This window comes from Ciconia boyciana, chromosome 6 (genome assembly GCF_034638445.1).
Source record: "Ciconia boyciana chromosome 6, ASM3463844v1, whole genome shotgun sequence".
NCBI lineage: Eukaryota > Metazoa > Chordata > Aves > Ciconiiformes > Ciconiidae > Ciconia > Ciconia boyciana.
This window is the reverse complement of record NC_132939.1, coordinates 62,147,427-62,173,142: the sequence shown is the minus strand read 5'-3', so window position 1 is coordinate 62,173,142 and position 25,716 is coordinate 62,147,427. Positions and strand designations below refer to the sequence as shown.

Genomic DNA, 25,716 nt, shown 5'->3' with positions numbered 1-25,716 from the left:
CTCAATGAAAGCCAGAAGTGAGAGAAAAGATGATGGTGGAGCAGATAGGATGCCTGTCTGACCAGCCAGCTCTCTCCTGAATTTACTGCTGTGCACAGATCACCTCTCACTGGGGCCATCCCAAATCTGTATTAAAACAGGGCTTAAAAACAAGGCAAAGGCTACCGCCATCCCTTTAGACTCAGGTTACCAGAAAGCTGAAGGCAGGATCCTGCTTGACCAAGGCTTCGTCTGCAGTCAGGGAAAAGAGGCAACCCCAGCGAGCCACCATGCTAAAGGTCCAAATCACCTCTGGGAAGCGTCCCCATCCCTCCGCTGACTTCAGAACCTGAGCATCCAAACTAAATACTGCAGCTAAGTGCCTCACGAGTTCAAGTCAGCGTGTGCGCTGCACATGTCGGCAAGCTTAGCAACGAGCCGCCTTGCTCTGTTTATGTGCAGGACTGAAATCCCAGCATGAACTATGCCAACGTAAATCACAAAAGCTCCCACTGACTTCAGGATCGTACCACACAAGCAGCAGCATATTTGTATGAAGTTCAGGACTTAACACTAGTTGCTCCAATATCACCAGTTTAGTTCAAACTGGGAGAGGCTGGGTTATATCAGGAAGAGCAGCTTCCAGAAAATGGAATTGTATTTCTCCTCCTCCTTGGCAGCTAACCAGTAACAGCTCTGATTAATCTCATCGTTTGCCTCCTCTCCAGCTTGCAAAGGCCTGGTTTCCTTCTGCTTATCTGATCTCACATACCAGCCCAACATCAGCTATGCATTTCTGATCTCTCTAGCAGTGACACAGCTGTGAAGGTTAAGATTGAAGTGGGTTTGTGGGGAGAATATGGTTTATTTGACCAACTCATGCAATTGGAGGGAGAAAAGAAAAAAAGACTGGCAAGTTTCAGGGCAGACAAGCGATCTTTTTTATTCCTCCTCTTCCCCGTCTCTCAGACAAGGCTTCTTCTACCAGCTGCTCTGGTTGGCTTGCCACCATCCCACACACAGCATAAATCCATCTCTCACCGTACCGTTGGATGCCACGCTGTGGTTAACGTACTCCTTCTAAAAAGCATGCTTGGACTACAGTTTGTTAGAAGGGTGCATTAAAAGATACAGTGAAAGATCTTTCAATGCCTACGTGGGAGGTTCACTAAGAAGAAACTGCCAGTGTAACACGTTCTCATCTCTGAGAGCTAATAATAGATAAAAACGTTGCTACCACTGCAGAGTTTACTACAAAACTACGCTTTCTGTTTCACGAGGACTAGGCGGCTGGGCTCTGAACACCAACAGTCGACAGAAGGATGGGAGGCAGGAACAGCCAGGGTCCTTACACTTGAAAAGAAAAATGCTCTATTTATACTTTGTGCCAAAAGATTGTATACTCAAATGAGCTGGGGGAAAAAAAAAGTAATTTCAGGTCAAGAATTGGGAAGTGATTCAGCTGACAAACGCAGAGAAAATTTCAAAGTCTAAATAAGATTGTGATTCTTCTGTTAGGAAATATTTTTAAAGATTTACTCAATTTCCACTTCTTAAAAAATTCAATAAATTCACTAAAATATCTAACCATGGACTTGAAACATTTAACTTGAAATATTTAACATTTACTTGGAATCATTTTGTTCAACCTAAAATTAAATGCTTGTCAGCTGTATTTTGTTTGGAAAAATATTTCAATTGAAAGAAAAAAAAAAAACCCAGTGATTTGCATAGCTCAAGGGATTGCAGAGAGTCCTTTGCTGTCTCAGTCTTGTCACTCCTCTTGTGTGGCACTCGCCCTCCAGTCGCACCCAGGAAAGATGACCTGCAAGTATCAGGAAAAGCTTCAGTATGTGCTGTCTGCTTTGAATATAACTGGCTTTGTATTACAAAAATTACACTCCTCCTCTTCGATTTACAAAGTACCTGGCAACCCAGGTAACCACTGGCCCAATGCAACTGCTATCCTCGCGTCCTCCTGAAGATAAAGAACATTTTTCTTGCTTACACAGAGGTTGCTTAGCCTGTGGTGAAGGTGGGTTACAGGCTGTGTTACAACCCACCCTCTTCGAGCCTGCCCAGCTATCAGTGGCTAGCAGGGAGAAACGTACCACCCAAGAGAGGGGCCTGCTGTCCATGGTCACTGCTGTGCTAAAGCCACAGGTCCTCTTGCTGAAACCTAATTTCACCCGTGCCTCTGGATCTTTCCTTGTCGATGAAGCGTCCCCAAGTGCCAGGTGGATGCCACATTTTGGGTTTGTTTCTTTTTTTTCCTTCCTATGGTTCCTGTGAGTTGGATGTTGACAGAAGCAGAAGCGTTACTGCTGAACAAGCCTTTTCTGGCACTAATTCTTTTGGCAAGTACAGTATTTTCAGTGATTTCTGTTCAGAGGAGGAAAAAAAAAAAGCTTAAGCAGAGTAGAATCCTAGTGAGTACTATTTTCTTACGTTGATTTTTCTTGGCTTCCCTTGCTCAGCCCATGTCATTCAGAGACCTAAGAAGTCAATGCATTAAAATAAAACACTTTTTCTAGATAACTGCATCAAGTGTGCTCCAATTATCTGCAAGGCTGCATTCAAATGGTTGTACCCCTCCTGAGGAAAGCAACACAGCCAAACCACCGTTGCCCCATGCCAACCCCATCCCACCAGAAAAAGCTGAGACCAGCAGGGCTTTGCTCTCGAACAGTCCACAAACGCCCTTGTCGAAAAAGGCATGGTCCTCCCACAGCACGGTGTGCACAGGACCCAATAGATGAGGGTCTATTGGTAGATCTTCACACAACGTCAAAAAATGAGAGAACCTGTCTCTCTGATGACTTAAAGTTTTGCTCTAAAGAATGATCCTGCAAACCCTGCTCAAGGCAACGCTTTCTGGTGTTCCCTTCTACACACACACGTGGAAAACCAGGCTCTATTTCCCAATGCAGATGAGGATGTTGAAGAGCCAGGCAGGATTGCAGCTGAACACTCAGCAGGAAGATGCACAGAGATCACTACTTTTGCCATCTATCCTTTATTTTTAAATTCTGCCAGATAGCAGCTTTCTTACATTGCAAATAGTTTTAGCCACAGTTCCACTACCTCTTATGTTTATTCAGTCAAACTGTTAAAAATTAATGAAGTGGATGCACTATTGATTTCAAAAGGGCGCTTTGCATAGCATCCCAACTCAAATACCACTCAGTACTGTTGGGGAAGCCTGTGGAGAGGCAATATAGTTAGTGTGTAACCCAGCCCTGTATTTTAGAGAACACAAAAAGCCTTCTCTGCAGACACAGCATATACAAACTAAGTTTAAGAAAGGTTTTTAAGAGAGGCAGAAGATTTTTAATTTTTTTTTTATTTTTTATTAAAAAAAAAAACAAAACACCACAAAATCCCTCCCTAAAACTTTAAGCATAAAAGGTCTCATGGTCAAGTACCTAATGCAAAGCTCACCAGGGGATGGGAAGTTTCCCACTGACCCTGGTTAGGGACTAATATTATTCTTTTTTCCCCTTTGCCTGCATTTTAGTTATTGCTGGCAAGCAATGCAAAGCTTTTATCAGCTACACATGTTCTACTTCCTATGGAAGCTGTGCTAATGCAGAGGACGTGGAGCCAGAGTCCGATGTGGCACCGAGCAGGGTGGGGGAGGCTGCAGGCACCTGAAGGCTGTGGAGAGGGGAAGGATGAATTAATGTTATTTCAAAAGTGCCAGGAAGGATGCAAAGGTCAGACAGAACTGCAGGAGGGAAGGAGGACAGTGATGGAATGAAGGGAAAAGTCAAAAGAATTTCACAGACACATAAACTCCAATATATATAAATATATACATATATATTTATACATACATAAATATATAAATGTATAAGGTGAGAGCAAAAGTGTAGTAAATAATGTTTTTCTATAATCACATACCTGCTGGGGAAATTATCATATCCAGGCTGGATTTAACTACCATTGTTAATCATGGCAATGAAATAAAACAGTACTAAAAAGTAAATCAAATATCACCATACCATAATCAGAAGTAAGACCACCCTCAGGTGATGGGCACTTGCAGACTTCAATCCTGTAACTACGGGGGCAGGGGAAAAGGGACTCCTGTACTATTAGAGAGGGATCTGCCCCAGCCATAGGTGTCACCAGGACAGATCCAGTTGCACTGTGAGTCTTCAGTTGCTCATAATTCTTTCATTACACTGTACTTAACACCAATGTAAATGGGCAGTTGAAAAATTTAGTCCCCCAAACACATACTCCTCCCCAAATTAACACACGAAATCCAGAATCATTGTCACATGATAAAAGAATGATTTATTAGAGCAACTTTATGATAAAATTATATAAAATAACAATTTGGTTTTTTAAAGATGTCCACAATATCACCTTGAAACAAAATGTACAGATACTGCCTATAATCCAAACAAAAATAAATTACCATTCAAAAAAACAAAAGTGGCAAAAAAAAAAAACAGGGCAGGAAAAACAAATCAAAATTATACACAGCATTTCAAGAGGGTGTGGAAAAGAGAAAGTCATTAATCGATTCAAGTTATACAAACGTGTTTCAGCTTTACTCTCAGACAGCTCAGCTTGCATTTGTGTTGCATGCAAATGGAATGATCCAGTGAACAGTTGAGAACAGCAGAATCAGCAGCATAACAACAGCAGAGAGTGAAATAGGCACAATTCAGCACGGGGCACATCGAAAGTGAACAGGTAGTTCTGTCTGGTCTTTGCAAAAGTTATACACATTTACTGAACTTCAAAAATAGCTAGGGTGATCTGCAAAACAAGAAAAAACTAGTAGAATCTTGCACTTAAATACTTTACACTTTATCTTTTTGTCTCCTCTCTTTTTCAGTAGGCTGTATGTAAACATTCCACTAGTTGTACCTTTACTAAAATACTTAAAGATGATGCAGACGTTCTTTTCTCCTGGAGCACGACCACGGCAGGACATCACCGCGGGTACATTTAGGTCCTCGCTCACAAAGCTCATAGGCATTCTCGCAGGAAGCTACATTCACGCCATCAGAACAGAGTAACAGGTTTTACATTTGAAAGCGTCAAACTGAGAACATGGTTTTCAAGTATAGTGGAAGAGCTGAGGGCTGGGATTTTGAAAGGTGCTCATGGCGCCAGGCACCCAAAGCGTATGGAAACCCAAAAGGACCTGAGCACTTGCTTCCCTAAGACTTCAAAAATCCCACCCTTCGTTACATTTCTTTAGTCAGATACAAAACACATGAAAGCAGCGTGGTACGAGAGTGACCCACAGGTCAGTGTCACCCTACCAAGCTCAACACAAGGCCCATCTGTAGCTCATGGAAGCCAACACGTATCTTACGCACTGATCCTGGGCCACCCAGATACACCGCTACGCATCTGTTACGGTCACACTGGAGTCACAGAGAGGCATGTTTTCATGGTTGCATACAGTACTGCTTGTAAGAATGAACAATCAACGAAGGAGTAATAGTCAGGTGGCTAGCTCTTTGGCTTATCTGGAGCAGACAAGTGCAAATGGGGGGTACTTCAGAAGCAGTGAATACAAGAAAAAATATGTTGCATTTCATCATTGACTAGCAAAACTGTTTTAAATGCAAAGATCCGAAGAGGAACATTGTGTCAGGACACAGAAGCGTTTTATAGTTTGGCTGAGTCACAAATAAAACAAATCAAGCTGTGCATTCTCCCCCCCTTCACGCACACATTTCCAAATTATAAACAGACACCGATTGTTGCATCCTTATTAGTCACTTGAAGAGGTACCGTATTTTGCAGGTTGATTTAATGGATGTAAGGTGTCTGTGGGCTCTCTCTCAAGTTCTGAACAGGGCAACCAAGGAAGAAAATCCATCCCTGATGTGTTCATGAATGAAAGAAGAATCAAGCAATTTTCAAGTGGAAGTAAACAGAAGTCCCACCAAGGACATGTTGTAGAGAAACAAAATCCACCAGAGCATAGCCATGAAGATGTGGAAACATGAGTAACAAATAAAAGTCAGATGTCTGAGTAATTCACGTGTCTACAGCAAAACTGAAACTAACAGCAACACCTTATCTGTGAAGGTCCTTCAACTCCTAGTGAGTTGGGGTAGCACCTGGTCAGTTCAAACCCTAACAAGAAGGGCTTGAAAAATTGTGTCTCATATGTCAGGAACGATACCACCACTTATGATATTCATCAAGGACACAGTCAGGTATTTCAAGAAGACAGGTCAGAATAAATGACTGAATGAACACATTCAGATAGTGCATATATTACAGGCAGAAGAACATCAAGGGCAAATTCTTTTTTTATTCTGCATTCATCTACATGAAATCCAGCAGATTTCTTCACGGAAGAGCATCTCCACACAAGCAGATGAGTCTTATAACCTACTGGAAATCTTGGAAGGATATTTGCACCTATTGTTTACCAGCCAGCATCTTGCACGCTTAAAAGAAACTAACGGCCTGTTGGCATACTCCCATTTTGGGACCGATCCTGTTTCTGCTGAAATTGATAGAAAGCTCCCACTGGCTTCACCAGGAAAGCAATCATGGTCTTTGCTAGTAAGATTAAACACTTTGTGAGCATCCCTATTTATTTAAATTACTTTAACAGGTTCCCACTGTTACAACATTCTAGCAGAAAAGCTCAGGTAACTACTGAAGCTAACTAAGGAATCCACTACCCACCCCAAAATATAAAGTCAGCACACAAGAAGCAGTCAAGCTTGGGAAACCATTTTCACTGGTTAAACTACACACTGTATGAGGGCAAAGTGGAACTCATCTGCTCACCTTTCCCAGTAAACGTATCCTCCGCAGCTACAAAATAATTTATATACCTGATTACTGTTTACTGACCAGGAAGAATGAAAAAGGAATCGATACAAGACAGAAAAAACTGGGAGCAAACACGTCTGGAAGAGGTCCCCTCAAAACCAAAACTTTTGTTCTTAAAGCAACAAAAAATTGCTTAGTGTTTTGCAGTTTAACTGAAAGACAGAATACAAAACCCAACTTTTTTTAAACAAGGAATTGCTCAGTGAACTGCACATAATCCTTAGTGTTTCTAGGATTATAACAGACCAAAAATAAAATCCAGACAAAAATCCCAAGTGTACCAAGTGCTTGACACTGTTGAATAGTTTCTGAAGAATACCACAGAATGGTGGTCTCCAAGCACTTTTGCATTGAAAAAAAATCATAACAGAACTAGCCGTAAAGGTGGAGCTACATTTAAGCCATTATTTTTTCCAGTGCTGTCAAGTGAAGAGTAGTTCACAGCAACTGTGCAATTAAGTTTATTACATGAGCCATTGGAACAGATGTTTTTTCTTAGCAATTAGCTAAACGCAAACATCTCAGTCTTTGGCCCAGCCAAGAGCATTTATAGCTCATTGTAAAAAGATTGTATATTTAACAAAAAAAAAAAAAGGCAGCTTAAAGACAGCATTTGTACCAAAATCATGAAAATTTGGCAAGCTAAACTGTAAAATCTGACTTTTTGTACCTACCCAAAACTTTGGGCCTGAAACATCATCAAAAATAGTAACTGTATTAGTAGTCTTTTTACATTAATACCATTATTAACTTTTACACTTTCCAAGAGAAAAACAAAGAGTTTATTCTGTCTTATTTTGGTTTTTGGACTGAAAATAAGATGATACACAACTTCAGTGTGGTCACCTTTTTAGGACCGCTGAAAAGGGCTTCTTACACAACTGTACTAAGAGTTTCTCCTAGAAACCCACGATATTGCACAATCATTCTGTTGGATTTGCAAGTTGATTCCAACAGAGTTGTAATGCTTCACTTGTACAATTAAAAAAACCCAACCAAACAAAACCAAAAACAAATACAGTACCAAAAAAAGTGGTTTTTAAATTGCGCCGCATTACAACTGAATAATTATAAACAGGCCAATGTGAGAACACTTTAGCTTCAGCAGTATTGAAGGGAGCATATGCAAAGCCTGTTTTCTTATGGCACACTGGAAGAATAAGTGAGTAATTTTCTAAAAATCAGTTTGTCTCTATGCTGAATATGTGCTGCTCCACAGTGCTAGTTTTGTTTAAAAGGCATACACAGACTTTCCATTCACCCTCACAGCATAGATTGGGGGTTTTTTGTGCAACGTGTTAGCAATCTAAACAACTGCTCCACACAAACTGTCCACAAACCACTCATACACAATACTAATGCAACAGTAGATTACAATATGATAGCAATACAAAATATTGTATCAGATCACATATTTCTCTCCATCTGGAATGAAATTCGAATCTTGTAAGCTAGAAGACCCACAGTTCGATTTCTGTGTGTAGTTTCTCATCTGTGCTGGGGACAAAGTCTCCAGTGTGGATCCAGAAGTGTTAGCAGTCCTGACTTTAGTGGCTGTAGATTGTTTTGCAGCAGAAGATGCTTTGTTACTGGCAACTACATCCAAGTTTCCAGTAGGGTCAATGATAGCATTTATGACTGGGGGGAAGAAAAGAAAAAAAAAGAAAAAAGAAAAAAAAAAGAAAAAAAAGACACATACACAGACATATTAGCAGCACTCAACAGAGTTTCTAAGCAGAAGGTTGCTGCCTTCATTTGAAGGCAGTAGAACTGTAGGCAGTACTCACATTCATTTTAGTCACGATATTTTCTTCATTAATACTTTCAGGCCTAAGCAGCTTTATCAAGCAAAACCTCCCCCCAGCTGAAGCTACAAGGACATTAAACTTTCTGGTTAAACTGGAAAAAACAAACTACAGCAGCCAAATGGCAAGCTTTTAGCAGGAGCCCAAGATGATGCCTATATGTTTTTATATGTCTTTATTAAGCTTCTAGATGATGCAAGAGCTTGTCTTGCCTTTTCTATTGCACAGAGCTCTATGTGCAAAATTCAAGTCCAGAAAGCATAGCACAGCTTATTGGCTGAAAGAGCTGCTAAATATTATTTCAGCAGAACAGACCTTTGCCAGTTCATCTTATGGGAATATGCTAATTACCACAAAGCATTTTCACAGCAACAGCTTCCACATTGCAAAAGTCAACAATTTTCTTAAAAATTGGCAGCACAAGACAAATCTACTGTTCATTCCATATGCACTCGTCAGAGAGCACTATGCTAACAAACTAAACTTCTGCATCCTTTCCCAGCTTTCACTGGCAAATCAAGCTGCATTATTTTATTTTGTGCAACTTCCTGGCATTTGAGAGACAAAAAGAACATTTTACATGACCAACCTTCAAGCTGTTTTTGAACTCTCCTGAGCTCCTTCAGGATAGAACTGATTTCCTAGAAACAAAAGCATGAGAATGGAAAATTAAGCAACAAAATACTCAGCTGACACAGGAATCTAGTCTTACTCCTTCTGTCTTATCTGATCAAGAACATTCAAAGTCAGTTCCAACCTTGCTTATTTAACAGAAAAGACAAAGCTAGTATCCATGACGATTATCAGAGGGATGGAACACCTCTCCTATGAGGAAAGGCTGAGAGAGTTGGGGTTGTTCAGCCTGGAGAAGAGAAGGCTCTGGGGAGACCTTATTGCAACCTTTCAGTACTTAAAGGGGGCTTATAAGAAAGATGAGGACAGACTTTTTAGTAGGGGCCAGTTGCGACAGTACAAGAGGTAAGGGTTTTAAACTAAAAGAAGGTAGATTCAGACTAGATAGAAGGAAGAAATTTTTTACCATGAAGGTGGTGAGGCACTGGCACAGGTTGTCCAGAGAGGTGGTAAATGCCCCATCCCCGGAAACATTCAAGGTCAGGTTGGATGGGGCTCTGAGCGACCTGATCTAGTTGAAGATGTCCCTGCTCATTGCAGGGGGGTTGGACTAGATGATCTTTAAAGGTCCCTTCCAACTCAAACCATCCCATGATTCTATGATTTGTATCTAGGTGCATCTCGTCAGTGCACAGGGACCTCTGCTCTGCATCATTTCACCAAGTGCTACTACACCACCCAGTTCAGAGCCACAGGGGATTTTAGATTTGAAATGCTAGCCAGATTAACTGTAAAAAGGCTCCTCTGCATCCTTCTTAACACCAAATGCAGGAAGATATTTGCAGACTCAACTCCTAGACCAGACAAAGCAATTGGCCATGTATATACCGCTGTAGCACTGAGCTACACAGGTCCTGCATAGTTACATGTACGCTTAGCATTAACCGTATTTGCTGGGTCCATTATTGTACTTAAATCCCTACTGGCAGTCCCCATAAACAACAATAAGAGGTCATGAGAGCACAAACACCACCCTGGGGCTGAAGCTTTTTTATTGCCCTGTTATCGAACTGTTACAGGTGAAGAAAACAAACACTCATGAGAAACACCTGTCTACAACTGAAGCTGTGGCACCACATGGTTGGTGATGCTTTGGTACATGTTTAAATGAGGCCTAATGACCCTGAACTTGAACATCTGTTAAGGGACTGGGTCTTTGAAGATGAATCACAAGGGGAGAGGGGAAGAGTTTGGTGAAACACAACAGCTGGAGGAACTCACTTCATCCAGCTTCAAACAGCAACAAAACCCAGCAGTTCAACACATGCAAATGGACTAGAAATTTCAGAAATGGATTTGAGAACGGCCAGAGCTTGTTATTTTTGTTTCTTACAAAGCTTTCATGGACACAAGCCTTCGGTATTTCACTTCTTCACATGGTCTTACCTTGTTTGATGTCTTCAGAATTGGCACTTCATTTTCTGAATTAATTTTGGCCTCCATCTCCTCCCAGGTCCTTTCTGAGTTTTGAAACAGAATCCTGCAGCACAAGAAGTGGAGCAGGTCTTAAAATTGCCATCCAAAAGCTGCTTGTTTAAAAGACTCAATTATCACAAGATGTGGCAACAAAGGAGATTAGTGGATTAGCGACCGGACAAAGCACCTTTCAGCCGATTTAGGAACAATCCAAAGTCCTTCCCTAACTGATGTCTTCTAGAGCAACAACAGGCTTTGAAGAGCTTTCACAAGCCTTGGTGACTTGCAGGCTTTCTAAGAGCCTTGGGACAGGGGAGGAAAGAGGAGACAATCCACCAACAGGAATACATTTTCTGCTAACTCTTTGCACAGGCAACATTTCAAAGTTAAAACATCAACAGGCATTACAAATCCAGCATTAAAATTCTAAAGGCCAAACACATGAGGAAAAGAGACAGCAAATAATCATGTTACCTCTCGTTCACTACACACACAGTTTCCTACATCTAGATTCCCTGCATCTTGATAACAAGACTTCCCAAGACAACAATGCATTATCTTCCACAAGTAGCAAGCCAACAAACTCAGCAGCAAGTCAACATTTCAGGCCAGGGCTAAAAAGTTACTTACTTCATTTTTTCAGCTAGGTTTTCTGTATTTTCACGGATTGTATGTGATAACTGGGACACCGGGTTCAACATCAGATTGTCAAAGATTACCTAAAATATAAGGGCAGATCAGAGAACTTTTAGCAGAAGTGGCATATTACAAAACTGGAAATTTTTACAGTAAATGATCTCCACTGAAACATCTTCATCTGTGGGGATGATATTTGAAGTTCAAGGGAGATTAAGATGACATGCAGCTTTATTGCAGCACTTTGGCAAAAAGATTAATACTAACTTGTTCAGATTTTTTTTCTTGAGGAGTGTACAAAGACACAGAGTTGTCTGCAGTAAGTTAACTATTTAAGCATTTCTGAAAGAAAAAGCTTAAGACTTTCCAAGCCTCATAGGCACCTCCCACCCAAAAAACCCTCAAAAAGCCAAATCACAATGCAAGAATTCCCACAGGCAGTCTTACTGAAACCATCTGATGTGATTTATATGAGTTCAAGCCACCTTCACAGCCATATAATCCCACCACGTTACATTCTGCTCTATTAAAAACAACAACAAAAAACCCCACCAAACCCCAAATATTAAAGTCCTGTGGTTCAAAAGAGCCCCCAGGCTTCTGCCAGGAAAGCCCACATCAGCTGGGGGCACTCTGAACCTGCATCTTTTATTCAGTCTTGGCACATCTCTACAGGGGAGTGAGGGATTGCTTCAGGTCAGTCACAGGACGGGATCGGTACCAGTGGCTCAGCCCAAGCTCCCCTCCATCAGCCTGTTTGAGTCACACTCCCTCTCCAGAGCAGCAGAGCGACCGTGCTGGAGCCCAGCTCTCCCTGCTGCCTGCACTGCCTCCCCGGAGCCTCTGCCCCAGCTCCTCCTTCTCAGCAGGAGGCAGCAGGCAGAAAGCAAGCAGAAGCAACAGCCGAGTGTTGCATCAGCAGCCTGCTCCTCCGCTCTCTGTCACCATCACTCTGTTACAGCCCTCACTCCAACACCATCCCCAGCCTCAAGTTCAGGCCGGGCTTCCTCACATTTTAGCATCATCCCAGTGATTTCTAGGTTGGAGGGAACAACGCAGAACAAGTGGCTTGCTGGCTGCACACCATGGCACAGCAAGCCAGCTGTGCCACAGCACTCGAGCCCAGCTGCAGAAACTCCTCTTAAGGTCCAGATCCTGCCACTGCTGCTCTATGGGCAGCTCTAACCAGCATGCCCATTGCAGAAAAATAAGGTACCTTTATTGATTAGGAACAACTGTTTTCATGCCATGATTTCTTGCCATTGAACCATTGGTGCTGCAGATTTCAAAGTTGAGACTTTTGTGTTTTTCTTTAAAAGAGCAGTGAAATAGCCTAAGTGGGCTCCAACACTGAATGCCTCCTCCCAAACAACAAATGACCAAGCCTCAGGTTTTAATGGAGTTTCACACAAGAGAAGAAACTTCCAGACAGTATTGGCAAGAAGGGTGATTCTGTTCCTCCTTTTTTCTTTTTTTAAACATTGTTTCTATACCTACAAGTCAGGGCTCTTGAGAAGTCCGTTTTTTTTGAGTAACCTCCTTTGGCAGCTTAGAAAGAACAGGTATACATACTGCAGCTTAAAGCAATATCATATATAAAGTAAAGAAAAAGGTGGCCTGCCTCCTCACGGTTTCTCGTCCTCGTTTTTCTTGAGGGATCCTCTTCTCTATTATCGTTCATATTTTGGTCAAAATCCTTCAGTTCCACTGATCCCGGAGGCACTTTCTGGTAGTTCAGACTTGCTTCTGGAATGTGCTGCACCAACTTGGAAATAATGAGTAATGAGTCATTAAAAATTAGTAGGGAAGGAGGCACACAGGCACTCACTGCAGGTATTGCAGATTTTCAGGCAAGCCCCAGAGGAACACTGATTCATTTAAGTCTTGTTCAGACAGGTATGGGTTCCTAAGCAAATTACTAGACCCCAATCCTGCAAGCATCTACCCACTGGAGTCATCCTATGAAACTCAGTGGGGCTATTCCACTTTATAATTTTGAGACTTGAACACAAAGTACATCTTTGCCTTTTTTGAATTTAGGCTAAAACTCAAAAAGGCCCTGTTTCCCCATATCTTATGTTTTAATATATCAATGCAACATTAAAGCCACACTGAAATTAATCAGAAACCATTTAGTAACACATGGAAGAGATGAAAAAGCAATACAAAACCACTGATAATGCAAATAATTAACAGGAAGAACAGAATAGGCAAGACATCTACTCCTGTTTGGTTGACTGACAGACAAAAACTCTAAAAGAAAGGAAGGAAAATAACAGTGACAAGACAGAGGTACAAAAATAATGGGATGGAAAGTGCACCTGAGATGGATATGCCAGCCGAAAAGATCTACGAGCAATCTGCGTTAAAACAGAAACAAAGAGATCAATGCTAGTGAATGGCTGTGACAGCAAGTATCAAAGAGAACACATGGTTTGGGGTTATTGTGGGTTGACATTCCCAAAAGCACATTCCTGAGGACCAGCACTCGATGCCCACCCCCTGCATGCACTGAAACCCATGGAGGTCCTGGTCACCAACCAGTTCTGCAGAGGCGGTCTTGGGCAGCTCCCCAGTTACTTCAAAACAGACTGTACTGAGTGAAATCCAGCAGCCCTCCCAGCACAGCGAATGGGCTAAACATACAGCCCAGGAGGCTCTTTGGTTGGCAAAGCACACAGCTCTTGCGAGGAAACCATGTGCCATCCAAGGTCCAGGCTCCCTACACTCTATGCAACAGCACAGAGTTGGGTTATACAGTATATACATAGAGTATTGGGTTATACAGAGGCAGGAGGTATGAGATACTATGGTACAGGGGCACAACTGCCAAAACGTTTAGCTAATACGCTTCCCTTTTATAAGCATCCTTTCGTGAAGTGCAGACACAGTAAGTTAGGCTGCTTGCAGTGGTGAAACAGCACCAGAAGGGAAGATATTCCTACAGTCCAGCAGTTCTCAGCACAACCAGTTGAAAACACAGTAAGGACAGCACCTGGTCCCCCATCACAGGGAGATTTTCATAGGTGACCTGGTCTGTTCTCATGCTTTCTGTTCTGTCACACTCGTAAGCATTTCCTCTCATCATACCAACACTCATACTGAGTACACTGAACAACAACTTAACAAACATAATTGGGGTCTTAAGTTTTTGCTATATCATTATCAACTTTAAAAAAAGACCAACCAAAAGAATTTCACGCAGGGCTAAAATTTTCAGAAGTGGCCAGTGATTTGGGATGACCCACTTGACTACGCTTGCAGCAGCTGAGCTTTCAGTTTGACTGCTCGGCTCTGCAGAAAGCTGGGTCCTGTAAAATCTACACACCTGCAACCCAAGGCATCGCAAACAACCCATGGCTTTGGTAAAGAATCATTAAGGTTTCACCCTTGCTGAACTCTTTTTTTGTTTGTTTTGTTTGGGGGTTTTTTTGCTTGATTTGTAGCAGCTCAGTATGCCAAGAATCTAGGTTAATATAAACTATACAGCTGAGGCTACAAAAAAACCAAAAACACCCCAAACATGCACTGGGGAAACTGAAAACTTTCCTGGCAAACATCCAAGCCAACACTGGACCTGAAAGGACAGAACATGAAGAATAAGGTTTAAATCTAAGGCTCCATCTCAACTTTTAAGAGAACACTCACGATTTTAATCTTTAACCAAGCTTCGTAATAAAAGTAATTTAAAAAGCAATTCATTTGAGGCTGAGAAATGCTGTGCCACACACTGGTCCAAAGTGAAGCTTCTGGTACGGCATTAAACCCTCAAAAGTGATTCCAGCATCAGTACTTATTTTTCCTGCATTTTTCCCCACTTCATTAGAATAGGTATAAAAATTTAGTAGTAGAAAATCAAGAGCTAGCAGAATGGCATACAACACTGCAAAAGCTAGAGCAGTATAAGAGACAGTCACACACAGCAAACATTTCTTATTCACATACTTCCTTTTATCAGGTGTTTCAATACATTACTATTATAACTATAGTAGCTATTTCTCATCACTATGGCCTTCCCTAGAATATTTAATATAAAGTTGTTTTATTAAACACTCACAAAATTCACATGCTTAGCATCACACACACTGATCTTCAGTTATTTCCTAGCAACTTCCCTGCATTAAGCCAAAATAATTATTTTGGCACAGATTCAGCAGCACCTAGACTGAGGAAAGTGTGTCCACTGACTCTAGTCCCATTCCAAAGACAAGATGTGTGTTTATTAAAGCCACATCAGTTTATATTGCTCCCATTCATAAGATGACCCCCAAGATGCACCTTTCAGGATCCCAAGCTATTCAGGATTCAACTCCACATCTCAGCATCGCCAGTAGAAAGTCCTGCTGATTTAACGTGTTCCTGGCTATCGCTAGTATAGGACAGCTCCACTGATGCATGGTGGCATTTTGGGTGTAACTCAAATGGCCTCGCAGCTGCTGGCCCTGCTAAAATCACGGTGCTATCCAACCCTACTTGGAGTGAGTCTAGTTAAAAGCCTTTATGGCGGTTTCAGCCACCACTGGCTGAACACACCAAAGGTTATGACTCCTGATCTGTCTTCACAGACAGGCTCCTACCACTACTTCTTTATTTACACCACTGTAAGATCTCAAAAACTGCTCTAGCAGTGGGTACTGCCGGCAGCGTTACCTACAGTGCGACACAGCCTACATTTGCTCTCCTGGCTATTGCAAGGGGGCTGACTGACATGTCCCACACAGGGCACGGCAGCGCTGCAAAACCACGTCGCAGAGAAACCCTCAATTCGCCTGGGTTTGAGCAGTCCCAGCTTTGTGATCCCGCCATTCAGCATCACACCCATGTGCTTTGCGGCCCATCATTTTGCACAGAGTAGAAACACTGTGTTTTGCGGGTGTTCTTCCTCTAGCAGAAGAGGATATCCCTCTGTATGAGCTGACGTAGGGTCGTACCCTTCAGTGGCACTCAACAAAACAGTAGGTACGCTGATTTTCTGGAAGGAAGCGGATCATTACCAACCCACAGCAAACTTCTGCAAGTCAGAAGTAAGGTAGATTTGTCACCTTAACTGCTCAAAGAGAGTAATACAAAAAGGCAGTTTTGCAGGTGTGGCACTCGCAAGGAAACAAAGCAATAAAACACTTTATCTTAGAGCCTGAAGTTATTGCGAAACATATGTGCACTGTGGCTCCAAACAGCCTCAGGAAAAAACCCCTCCCTGAGCAGGCTGCAGTTGACCTTGATTTAACTCAAGCACAGCCACACTCGTCTGATCTTCTGGGTATCTCCCTAAACTTCTGCTTTGCATCTTCAGTGATGAACACAGCAGGGTCACAGGGCCTCCAACTACTCTCCTGGGAGGGTAGGTAACAGGTGTGGTCCTCAGCTTCGAGCCCTGCATAGGACAGGTCTGCAATCTCACAACAGTCAGAGACAACAGAGGACCAAGAGGCCCACCTGAACAGCAGACAGAGTTGTATATTTTTTTAAAGCCCATGCTGGTGGTAGACAGGGTGGAATTTGGATTTAAACAGCAGCAAAGGCAATTTTGCTTTAGCAGCTGGGGCCTCCTGGTGACCTTGCAGCCAAGTTTGAGCCGAGTGCCTGCGCTGTGGCACTGGTGAGCCAAGTTAAGAAATCGACTCTCTCCTCCCCACTCCAGTGTAGACAAACTGTGTTATGCAGTTCAGGAGGAAGCCACAGGTTCACTCATGAGCTGGAGGACAGCACTTCCCAAGCTAACTGCCTTCCTCCTTGCCCACCTCGCTGGCTGGAGAGCCAAGTCCCTGCCCTCACCCATCAATACGCAGATGGAGGGAAGGGATTCAACTAATACCTGCGCAGCGTTTCAACAGCCCTGGCAGAAAGGACAAAGCAGAGGTACAAAATACACCACTGATACAGAGCATGCGGTCAGTGCCTTGTCTGAAACAAGGAGTTCTGGCTCCCTGGCACAGCAGCGTAGCACACCCACTCCATCCTGTTCCTCAGATGCAAACTTCAGGGACCAAAGTCCAACTAGAGGCCATGAGATCCTTGGGAAATAATATGACTCCCACCTCTTGCAAGGCTGGCTGTAGCACAGAGGAGGGCAAAATAAAGAAACAGACTGCAGTCAATCTTTCTGGTGGTGTTTTTTAGGAGGACAGGGGATGAGAGTTTTTCAGTGCTGCAGCAACTGGGGACGCTGCCCTGGCCTCCACCACAACCGTACCCCGCGTACTTACTAGTATTCAGAGACAGATTTCTGTCATTCAGGATCTTACCTCTTCTCTCGCTGATATGGTGGAAGCAGGAGTGTTGGGCACAGAGCTGAGGGAGGTGCTTGGTCCTGTCCCTGATGAACTCTGTGAGTCCCCATCTCCAGCAACATCATGAATCTCTCGAGCAAGGATGGCCACATCCTTCACCAAGGTTTGGCTGAGCCTAAAGCACAGGGCATGCAGCAGAGCCATTAGGACACATGGTACAACAAGCCTCATATTCATAAAATATAAAAAGAGCAACCACAAAAAGTTTGTGGGAACTATAACCTCTGCAGAGCCTAGGGAAAGCACATTTTTTTGGGGTGCCTTGGCAGGGTGCCGAGGAACACTCTGGCTGCACACAAAATAAATCCACTCCCCTCCTGAACCCAGCTTCAAAGTAGAGATTTGATAAAAAGCAAATTCTAGTTACTACACACTACCAGAAAGTATTGGAGACAATCCATAAAGAAGCTTTATGTTATTGCTCACTCACCCATCCACTCTACTTTTTTTCTTTTTTTTTAATAGAGCACAGTCAATTTTTCTTCTTGGGACTTCTTTGTTTTCCCTTAAAAAGCCTATACAAGGAAAAAAGCTTTCTTCTTTGTTACTTAAATAATAAAAACTCAAATTCTCTTTCCTTCTTCCTTGTGGTTTATAGACTGTAAATCAAAATATGCCTCCATATTCTCCAGAAGGGCTGAGGAATTACCAGGGTAAGCACAGCATACCTTAGAGCGATCTGGTTTTCAGAAACCAGGTCTTGAAACTTCAAGCCCCTTAAGAGGTGTCCAGTTAACACTCAACGATTATAGGACTCTGCTCTACTTGCTCTAGACGTCAAAAACAGTTTCTAAGTGTCTGGATTGTTGCTAGCAGAGCTTAAAAAAACCCTTCAGACCAAAATTAGCTGTTGTGGTAATTCTAAAGAAAAGCTTCTAAGCGAAAAAAAAATAATCTTCCAGCTAGCTAGCTTCATCTGAAAGACACTTTCTTCTTTAACTTGAAAAACCAAGCAATGTAATAAAACTGTCAGTTCATCAAAACATTTCCCTGGAAAGAAAATGCATAATTGAACTAATAAAAAGCAGTTTGATCTGCCTAAGGTGCCCCCTATCCGTGCTGCTTTGGATAGAGCTGTCACCGAATGCATCCATTACGTGATTCACTTACTGTAAAGAAGTGGCATTTTCCCTTTTAACTTTCTCTGACTCCTCTAAACCCCTCCCCTGGTTAATTTGGGAGCAGCAACGGAAATCAGAACTGCAATTACAAAGCAGACTCTGTGACCGAGCCCTGCAATGTGCAGCGCCAGACAAGTCTGATGCAACCATTTATTTATAGCTGCTGCAACGCGAAGCACTCTCCCGTGCTAGGAACGCTGCTAGGAGGGAAGCCAGCGTCTCCCACACGCACACTTCATGCGGTACAGGTAATGCAGCCTGGTTTGAAGGCTGACACACTTTCTAGCAGCCTGACAGCAATGTTCACACAAGAAAAGCCCTTTCGAGATCAGTGCGGCAAGTGATATGGGTGACGTGGAAATGCTGACCAAAAGCAGACAGAAGATGGCTTCGTCAGTCAAAAGTATTTCAAGTATGGCCAGTACAATGGAAGACCAGTATTTCTGGAAAGTTGGCATAACACAGTTGCATATTAGAGATGTCAAACCTCAAATGCCACTGCTCAAAAAAAAAAGAATCTATTTGCTTTACTGCTGAGGTCCTCCAGGCAACCATCAGACCACCAGTATACAACAGGTCCCGTATCCAGGGACATCGAGCTAAGCGACGACTCACACAGGGCCCAGAGAGATTTTCTTGTTTGGATTCAATTGTGCCAAGCAAAGAGGTTTCTGCCCCGCAGCAACTGCTTACTGCTCCCTCACCGGCTTCAGGCAAAGCAGCTGCAACAGTTTACATATTCAGTCTTGCTAATCCATTTGACTTCCTCTGCAGAGAATTAGGACAATTCGCACCAACCGGTCCATGCACACACAGTGACTTCCAGCAGAAAGCAGAGATAAGCAGGTATAGACAGTTACATCTTTTGACAGACTTAGAGCTACAAGAGGAGACCTGTCCACAGCCTGAACAAGAAACAAACCAAGATACAATGCCCTGCACCTTGGCATTTTCTAGAAAGAAGGCACAACCAGCACAGCCTTGCACAGGCTGTAAAGCTTCCTGAAAACATTCCAAGGCTGAACAAGCCTATGTTCAAGCTATGAAGAAGGAGGGCACACAAACAACAGGAGAGAGTGCCTCTCTTTCTACCTGCACAGCTGGGATTGATTTGAACACCAAGGAAAACTCAATCCATTTTCAACATGCAGTTCAATACATAAAGCCCCACCTCACCTGGCTATTTCTGCTATCTCTGCTGTTTGCGCCATGAAGTTGTAGGGGTCAGGGCGGTCATCAAAATCTTCATCGTCATCCGTTTCTCTGCCGTTGTGCTTCTGCTTGCTCAGCCCAGAGCCACGTATCCTTGGTGTTTGTGTGGCTGTTGAAGTATGGGAGCGTTTGTGTTTAGGGGAGCTGTGATTTGAGCCATATTCTTCCTCCGAAGTAGAAGTGTAATCTGAACCCTGTGGTCTCCGCCTTGATGCTTATAAAAAATGAATTGGTTTCAGACCGAGGAAAGTAGTAAATAACTACAAAAGGGCAAAAAGGTAACACAAAACTAGCCCAAGAGCATAAGGAAAGGAGAGTTTCTGTGCAGATTTAAAGTTAAACAGAACATTCTCAGAGCTTATTTCAAAGTTGAGCACTTCTATGGCTTCCATTCACCATACAAATTTGGAGTGGGAAATTCCAATGGAAAAGCAAAATGGCTGTGTTAACAACTCCAATGTAGTAAATGATTACCACAGACTTGGCTTTCCATGCACAGAAGCTCTGTGTATAAGTAGCACACGTTTCAGACTCCTCATAGTCCCACAGAAGTCCTTTTCTAAAAAGAGCCCAATTTTCAAGCCTACAGACACCTTTCCAATTAGCTGCGAGTACAAGCAAAAGGAGGGGTTTGAGTGAAGAACAGACTATAGTGCTTGGTGTTATTTGCAAAAGTCCACACGCCCACATTCGCCTCCTGCCTCACAGTTCACCATTAATCACACTCTATGAGAAAGAGCATTCACGCAGTCAGGACCGGCTTCAATCCCAGGAGCCAAGTGGAAGCTGCCCACTTATCCCAACCGGTTCTGCAGCTCTGTAGACACCCAGGTCCTCCTTGCATGGAAAGCATCGAGATGTCCTTATTTGAAAATTGGGCTTCCAGTGTTCGCTGCCTCACTACACTCTCTACGGATACCGCTTCATTCCCTTCCGTCCTTCCCTGGAGAATGAAGATCCACCAAACACAGAACCAGCTGAGTTATTTAAAATTACAACACCTAAAAGCTTCACTGTGTTACCAAGATTATCATAACGCTGAACCACTGCAAGCGAATTAAGCCAGCATCATAGATCATACAAACAAAAATAACAAATTTGGCATATAAGATGCAGGTAGAAACTATAGACAGTTACTCTATAGTGAAAAAAAAAATCCCTAGACATCGCTATCTCAGCTGTAGCTATATAAATGTCTTGGTTTACAGAAAAAAATAAAGTTGCTCATATTCCATCAGCAGAGATTTTTTGTTTTGGTTTGTTTTTAAACACAGGTTTAGAATCAAGAGGTCACCCTGTCATTGAACTGCAATTTTAAAATAAAGAGCCTGATTTTCCATCCCTGTACGCCAAGGGAAATCAGAATCAACTCCCTCAGTACCATTCAAATTATGCTGATTAAATAAATCGTGTACACAGAGGAGCAGGGGAGACAGGCCCTTACCTTTCAGAACTGGTAACTTGCATTATTCTGATGTTACTGTGCGTTTCACAGAAAGTTATTTCAGATGGCCTGACAATCTACTGGCATTTCTTTTCTCATGGCCAGGTAGTTCATTCTGTTCCTCCATTAGCGAGATTAACTTTCTCCCACTGGGAGAGTTGGAAACTAGTGTGGTTAGCTAAACACTTTAAGAAATCCTTGAATAAATCAGCCACATCTGCCTCCTTACTCCCACGGCTTGACACTCAATGCCTTCAAGGTTTATTGTATCGTGTTAAAAAATGTCTTGATGGCCCAGTGCAATGGTTCAGTTTATCAACGTTTCACTTTTGTTGCAGGAACGGGGTGCTAGGTGTTGATTCACTATATCTATAATAGCATTAGTATCGGAACACACATCACACACTTGGTACAGCACGATGAAGCATGAAGTACACTTAATATGAAGTATACTTAGCATGAAGTATACTTAAAGCTTGTGCAAGGTCCACAATCCTATCAAGGAATTAGGAGGTTAGTATTTTAAGAGCAACTAATTCAGAGAAAGGATTAGCACCATCTGCTGCAACTATGCACAAGGAAAGGTGTTAGCATGCTGCTACAGAGCTCTGGAAATCAAAAACCAATTCATTTAAATTAAGAACTGGCCAACACTTATCATTTTTCTCCAAATGATTTGAAGTCTGTGCAGAGGTCCAAAGGCAGACGGAGTGCAAAGAGTGCCTCCTGTTCGGAAAACTCTGACCACATTATTTTTCTTTAATTTTGTTATTGTTTAACAAGAAGTCAGTAATAGCATCATCTCAAAAAAGGCAAGAGAAGAGACTGTACATACTCTTTTAGCTTATTCACATTCTGATTTACATGCATATACAAATGTGTAAGAAAAAAATCATTAAAATAAAAGGGAAGCTAGATGCACTAAAACAATCCAAATCAAAACAAGCAGCAAATAACATTTTTAGCATGCAATAAAAATGAATACTGCAAGAAGGATAATTATTTCAACTGTATGAAAACACAGGAAAAGGACACATCCAGAACTTTAAGACCCCTTACAAAAACACAGATCTGCTGAAAATAGCATCACTCTCAACAGGCCTGAGAAGCCCAGCCAAAGGGGTTCTTCCTGTCCCTTTGGCCCCCCGTCATTCCTAAAAACAGGAGCAAACAGATCTGCTTTGCCACATCCATGGTACGTCAAGGACTACAGGCATAGACCGGGACTTAGACCAAAGGTGTCAGGGACAATCTCTGATTACCAATTACCATCTTAGAGTTGTCATCTGCACTGTCTCCATCTCTTAATTAAAGGCTGATTTCAATATGACAAATGTTGATACTGCAAGGGTCTGTTGAGTGCACAGCTACAGGGCAAGATAGCCCGCAAACCTCCGCCTCGTGTGAAACACGACTGTGCACCTGCCTTACCTATGGCAAAAGTGAATGAAAATACACAGTAGCGGGAATCTCTTGGGGCAATCAACGTGTAGCGTCCAGCTCCACATCTGCATTTACAAGAACAACAAGGGAACAGCCTTCACACAGGGACATTTACTTCTTGTTCTCCCGTTTCAGATGCCTTCAAACCTGCCACCTGGGACATCAGCTGTCATCAACACCATTATAAGCTCTCTGGGATCAAACTATAAATCTTAGAAGTCAAAGAAAAACAGGACAGAATTCCTTGTAGCACTAGAAAGGCACTAAATTCTACCTTTTTAACAGAAAAGTGGCTAACATGCTCTTGTCAAATGGCAACTGGTTGTTCAAAAAACAAAGTCACTGGAAAAAAAAAAAAAGAAAAACAAAAATAGCCATTTGCAATATCCTCACAGACAACACCACAATAATATCTCACTGGGTATGAGAGATGCTCTGCTGCCTCCAAACCCACAAGAAATCTCACCCTCCGTACTGCTCGTTAATGCAGACTTTTGTACTCACCGATGCAGCACTCGTATTACTGAGATACCAATCCTTGGCAACCATGTGCAGCCTATAAATCAGAAACAGGGCAATAGAGGAGAAACAGAAAGCACGAGCACTTACTGGACGAAGAGGAATACTTGACGCTGCTTGAACGGGTCCTGCTGAAAGGCTGCTTCGCGGAGGCAGCGGCTGCTGTTTTCCTCGCCGCAGCTCTAACCTCTGAACCTGAAACACCCATCTTCCGATAGGGCTCCACACTCCGGCCCGGAAACCCCGACCTCGACTGCGCTGTCTCAGAGTCACTGGGCACCGTAAAGGAACCTGCCCGTTTCCTCGGCATGGCGAGGATGTCCAGCCGGGAGAGCTTCTTTGTCTCTGTGGACTGCTTGGGGCCCGGAGCGGTGGCTTCAGGGTTGGAGGCCGTTTTCTCCGTATCGACACATTCATTGTCCGAAGCATCTCCCAGCCGGGCACGACGTAGCTTCGAGGCCCTCGTGGGCCGCGGGGTTGATAAACTGTTGGAGCGGGTGAGAACTTGCTGGATTTTCTGCACATTCGAGGTTGTTTTGCTGTGGTCCTCTTTGGTGGCCTGAGTAAAAGGTTTCCTTCTGGGAACCGGCCGGGTTACTGAGTGCTCCTGGTCAGACACGACCGCGTCAGGGACCGGCAAGTAGGGTAGGCTCGAGCTTCTCTCGTCATCTGTGAAGTCAAGCGACCCTCGAGCCCCAGCACTCCGCTTCATTTGGAAGCGTTTGGCAGCCTCCACACGGTTTGATGCCTCCGGCACTTGCGTTTTCCGCTTCTCCGTCAGCCTGTCCCGAGCACTGGGCTGCCCGCACTGGTCCTGGATGGACGGCGTGGAAGAAGATTTCTCCTTCTGCAAGCTCGCAACCGGTTTGCGTTTTGGGGCACTCATTGGGACATTCTTGCCGCTCACCAAGCTGACCGTGCTGGCGGTGTCCACATCAGAGTCCCCCGACAAGGAGTCTTCCAGCTGACCAGCAGTTTCCGAGGGTTCCAGCTGTTGGCTTTGACCAAGTAATTTGGCTTCCAGTGCTGCCAAGGCAGTTTCAGTGTCCTTAAGGAGAAGATGAGTCTCCTGACCAAAGTCCATACGGGTTGACCGAACAGCCTCTAAGTCTTTAAGCAGAGGGTGACTTGAAATATGCGGGAGTTTATTTTGAGGAACACCACCGCTTGATTTATCTTTGGTAAAACTTTCCTGTCTAACAAAAGATGATGTTTCCTTTCCTGCCACGTTTTCCTGATCTTGAGGAAGACTCTGGTGAAGGGAAATAACCACTTTTCCTGCTGCATTAATATAAGCGCTAACATCTTTGACCGGTGGCTTTCCAGGAACTGGTGTGCCAGCAGACTTGAAGGAAAACTCCTGACCCTTGCCATCTTTGTCTGCTCGAGCATGGGACATGCTCAGAGAGAGCTTCGAGGGAATCCCCACATCGTTGCTGTCATCACCAATGTAGAACGAAGTAGAAACTGGCTCACTTACAGCTCTCACATTTGACACTCGGGAGGCTCCTGGCTGCCGGCTCTCTGATTTTGTTTCTTCCCCCATCTGCTCTAGCATTTTATTGTCTTTATATTTCTTGCCTTTTTCCGTGCTGAAGCCATCATCAGATCTGCTGGCATCGCTGAGGCTATCTGGATCCAAGTCTTCTTGGATGAAGAGGCGGCTGCTGGGATCGCCATAGGCTTCCACACAGTGGTCCTTCACGATGGTTCTCTTGGTAACCTCAGAGTAGGACTCCTGGCAGACCAGGACCGTGGGCGTGGGGCTGTCCGATTTATCACTTGGTGGGAGCTGGGGAAGAAGGCGCCTTGTTCTCAAGGGCACAGCATTTTCTGGTTCCCCGGGTTTTGGGGCTACACTGCTTTCTGAAGAGAGTTAAGTGGACAAGAATCAACTGTTGTACAACTATACCACTTATTTATTTATTTAAGAGCTCAATCCTGCAAAGTGCAAGTCCACAAAAGCACTCAAGACACATGCTTAGAACTAAGCTTTTATGTAACATGAACACCAATAGGGCCTGGTCCCTCAGGTTTATCAATACAGACACTTAAGGTAAAATTGTACTTAATTCCTTTGCTGGATCAGTGTTCAACACCTTCCCTCTCTCAAGGTAGGATTTCAGATTCATTCTCCCATAATATACCTCCCAGTACAAGCACACACTTTAAAGGGTAATGGTATTGCTGGCATCAATCTACCATAAATCAGACCATGGGAAGGAAATGAAAAGCAATCAGACAAATCACTGCAGTGATGCAGTGTTTTAAGTGCCATTCTACACAACATAGCCCATTTGACTAAATAGATGGTGTTTTTCACAGTACAAGTTCTCATAGGATCATATCGCACAGCAAAGTCTCAGGAGAAAGACCCTATAACAATGAAGAGG

At 43.2% G+C, this 25,716-nt stretch overlaps 1 protein-coding gene across 4 annotated transcripts in view; it reads right to left on the bottom strand.

Moving 5' to 3' along the window:
• Window positions 1-4,280: 4,280 nt before the first annotated feature.
• Window positions 4,281-25,716, bottom strand: part of CEP170B (centrosomal protein 170B) — a 60,493-nt gene continuing 39,057 nt past the window's right edge. For 2 of the 4 annotated variants that reach the window (XM_072863894.1, XM_072863892.1), the window contains 8 exons: window positions 23,414-25,189; window positions 19,882-20,131; window positions 17,540-17,699; window positions 12,916-13,059; window positions 11,289-11,377; window positions 10,629-10,722; window positions 9,199-9,250; window positions 4,281-8,442 (listed from right to left, as the gene is read on the bottom strand). In XM_072863894.1, the coding sequence (XP_072719995.1) occupies window positions 8,207-8,442; window positions 9,199-9,250; window positions 10,629-10,722; window positions 11,289-11,377; window positions 12,916-13,059; window positions 17,540-17,699; window positions 19,882-20,131; window positions 23,414-25,189 (2,801 nt within the window). In that variant the 3' untranslated portion in view covers window positions 4,281-8,206. Of the gene's footprint in view, window positions 8,443-9,198; window positions 9,251-10,628; window positions 10,723-11,288; window positions 11,378-12,915; window positions 13,060-13,615; window positions 13,655-17,539; window positions 17,700-19,881; window positions 20,132-23,413; window positions 25,190-25,716 lie in introns of all 4 variants that reach the window. The other 2 variants (XM_072863891.1, XM_072863893.1) reach the window with 2 other exon arrangements.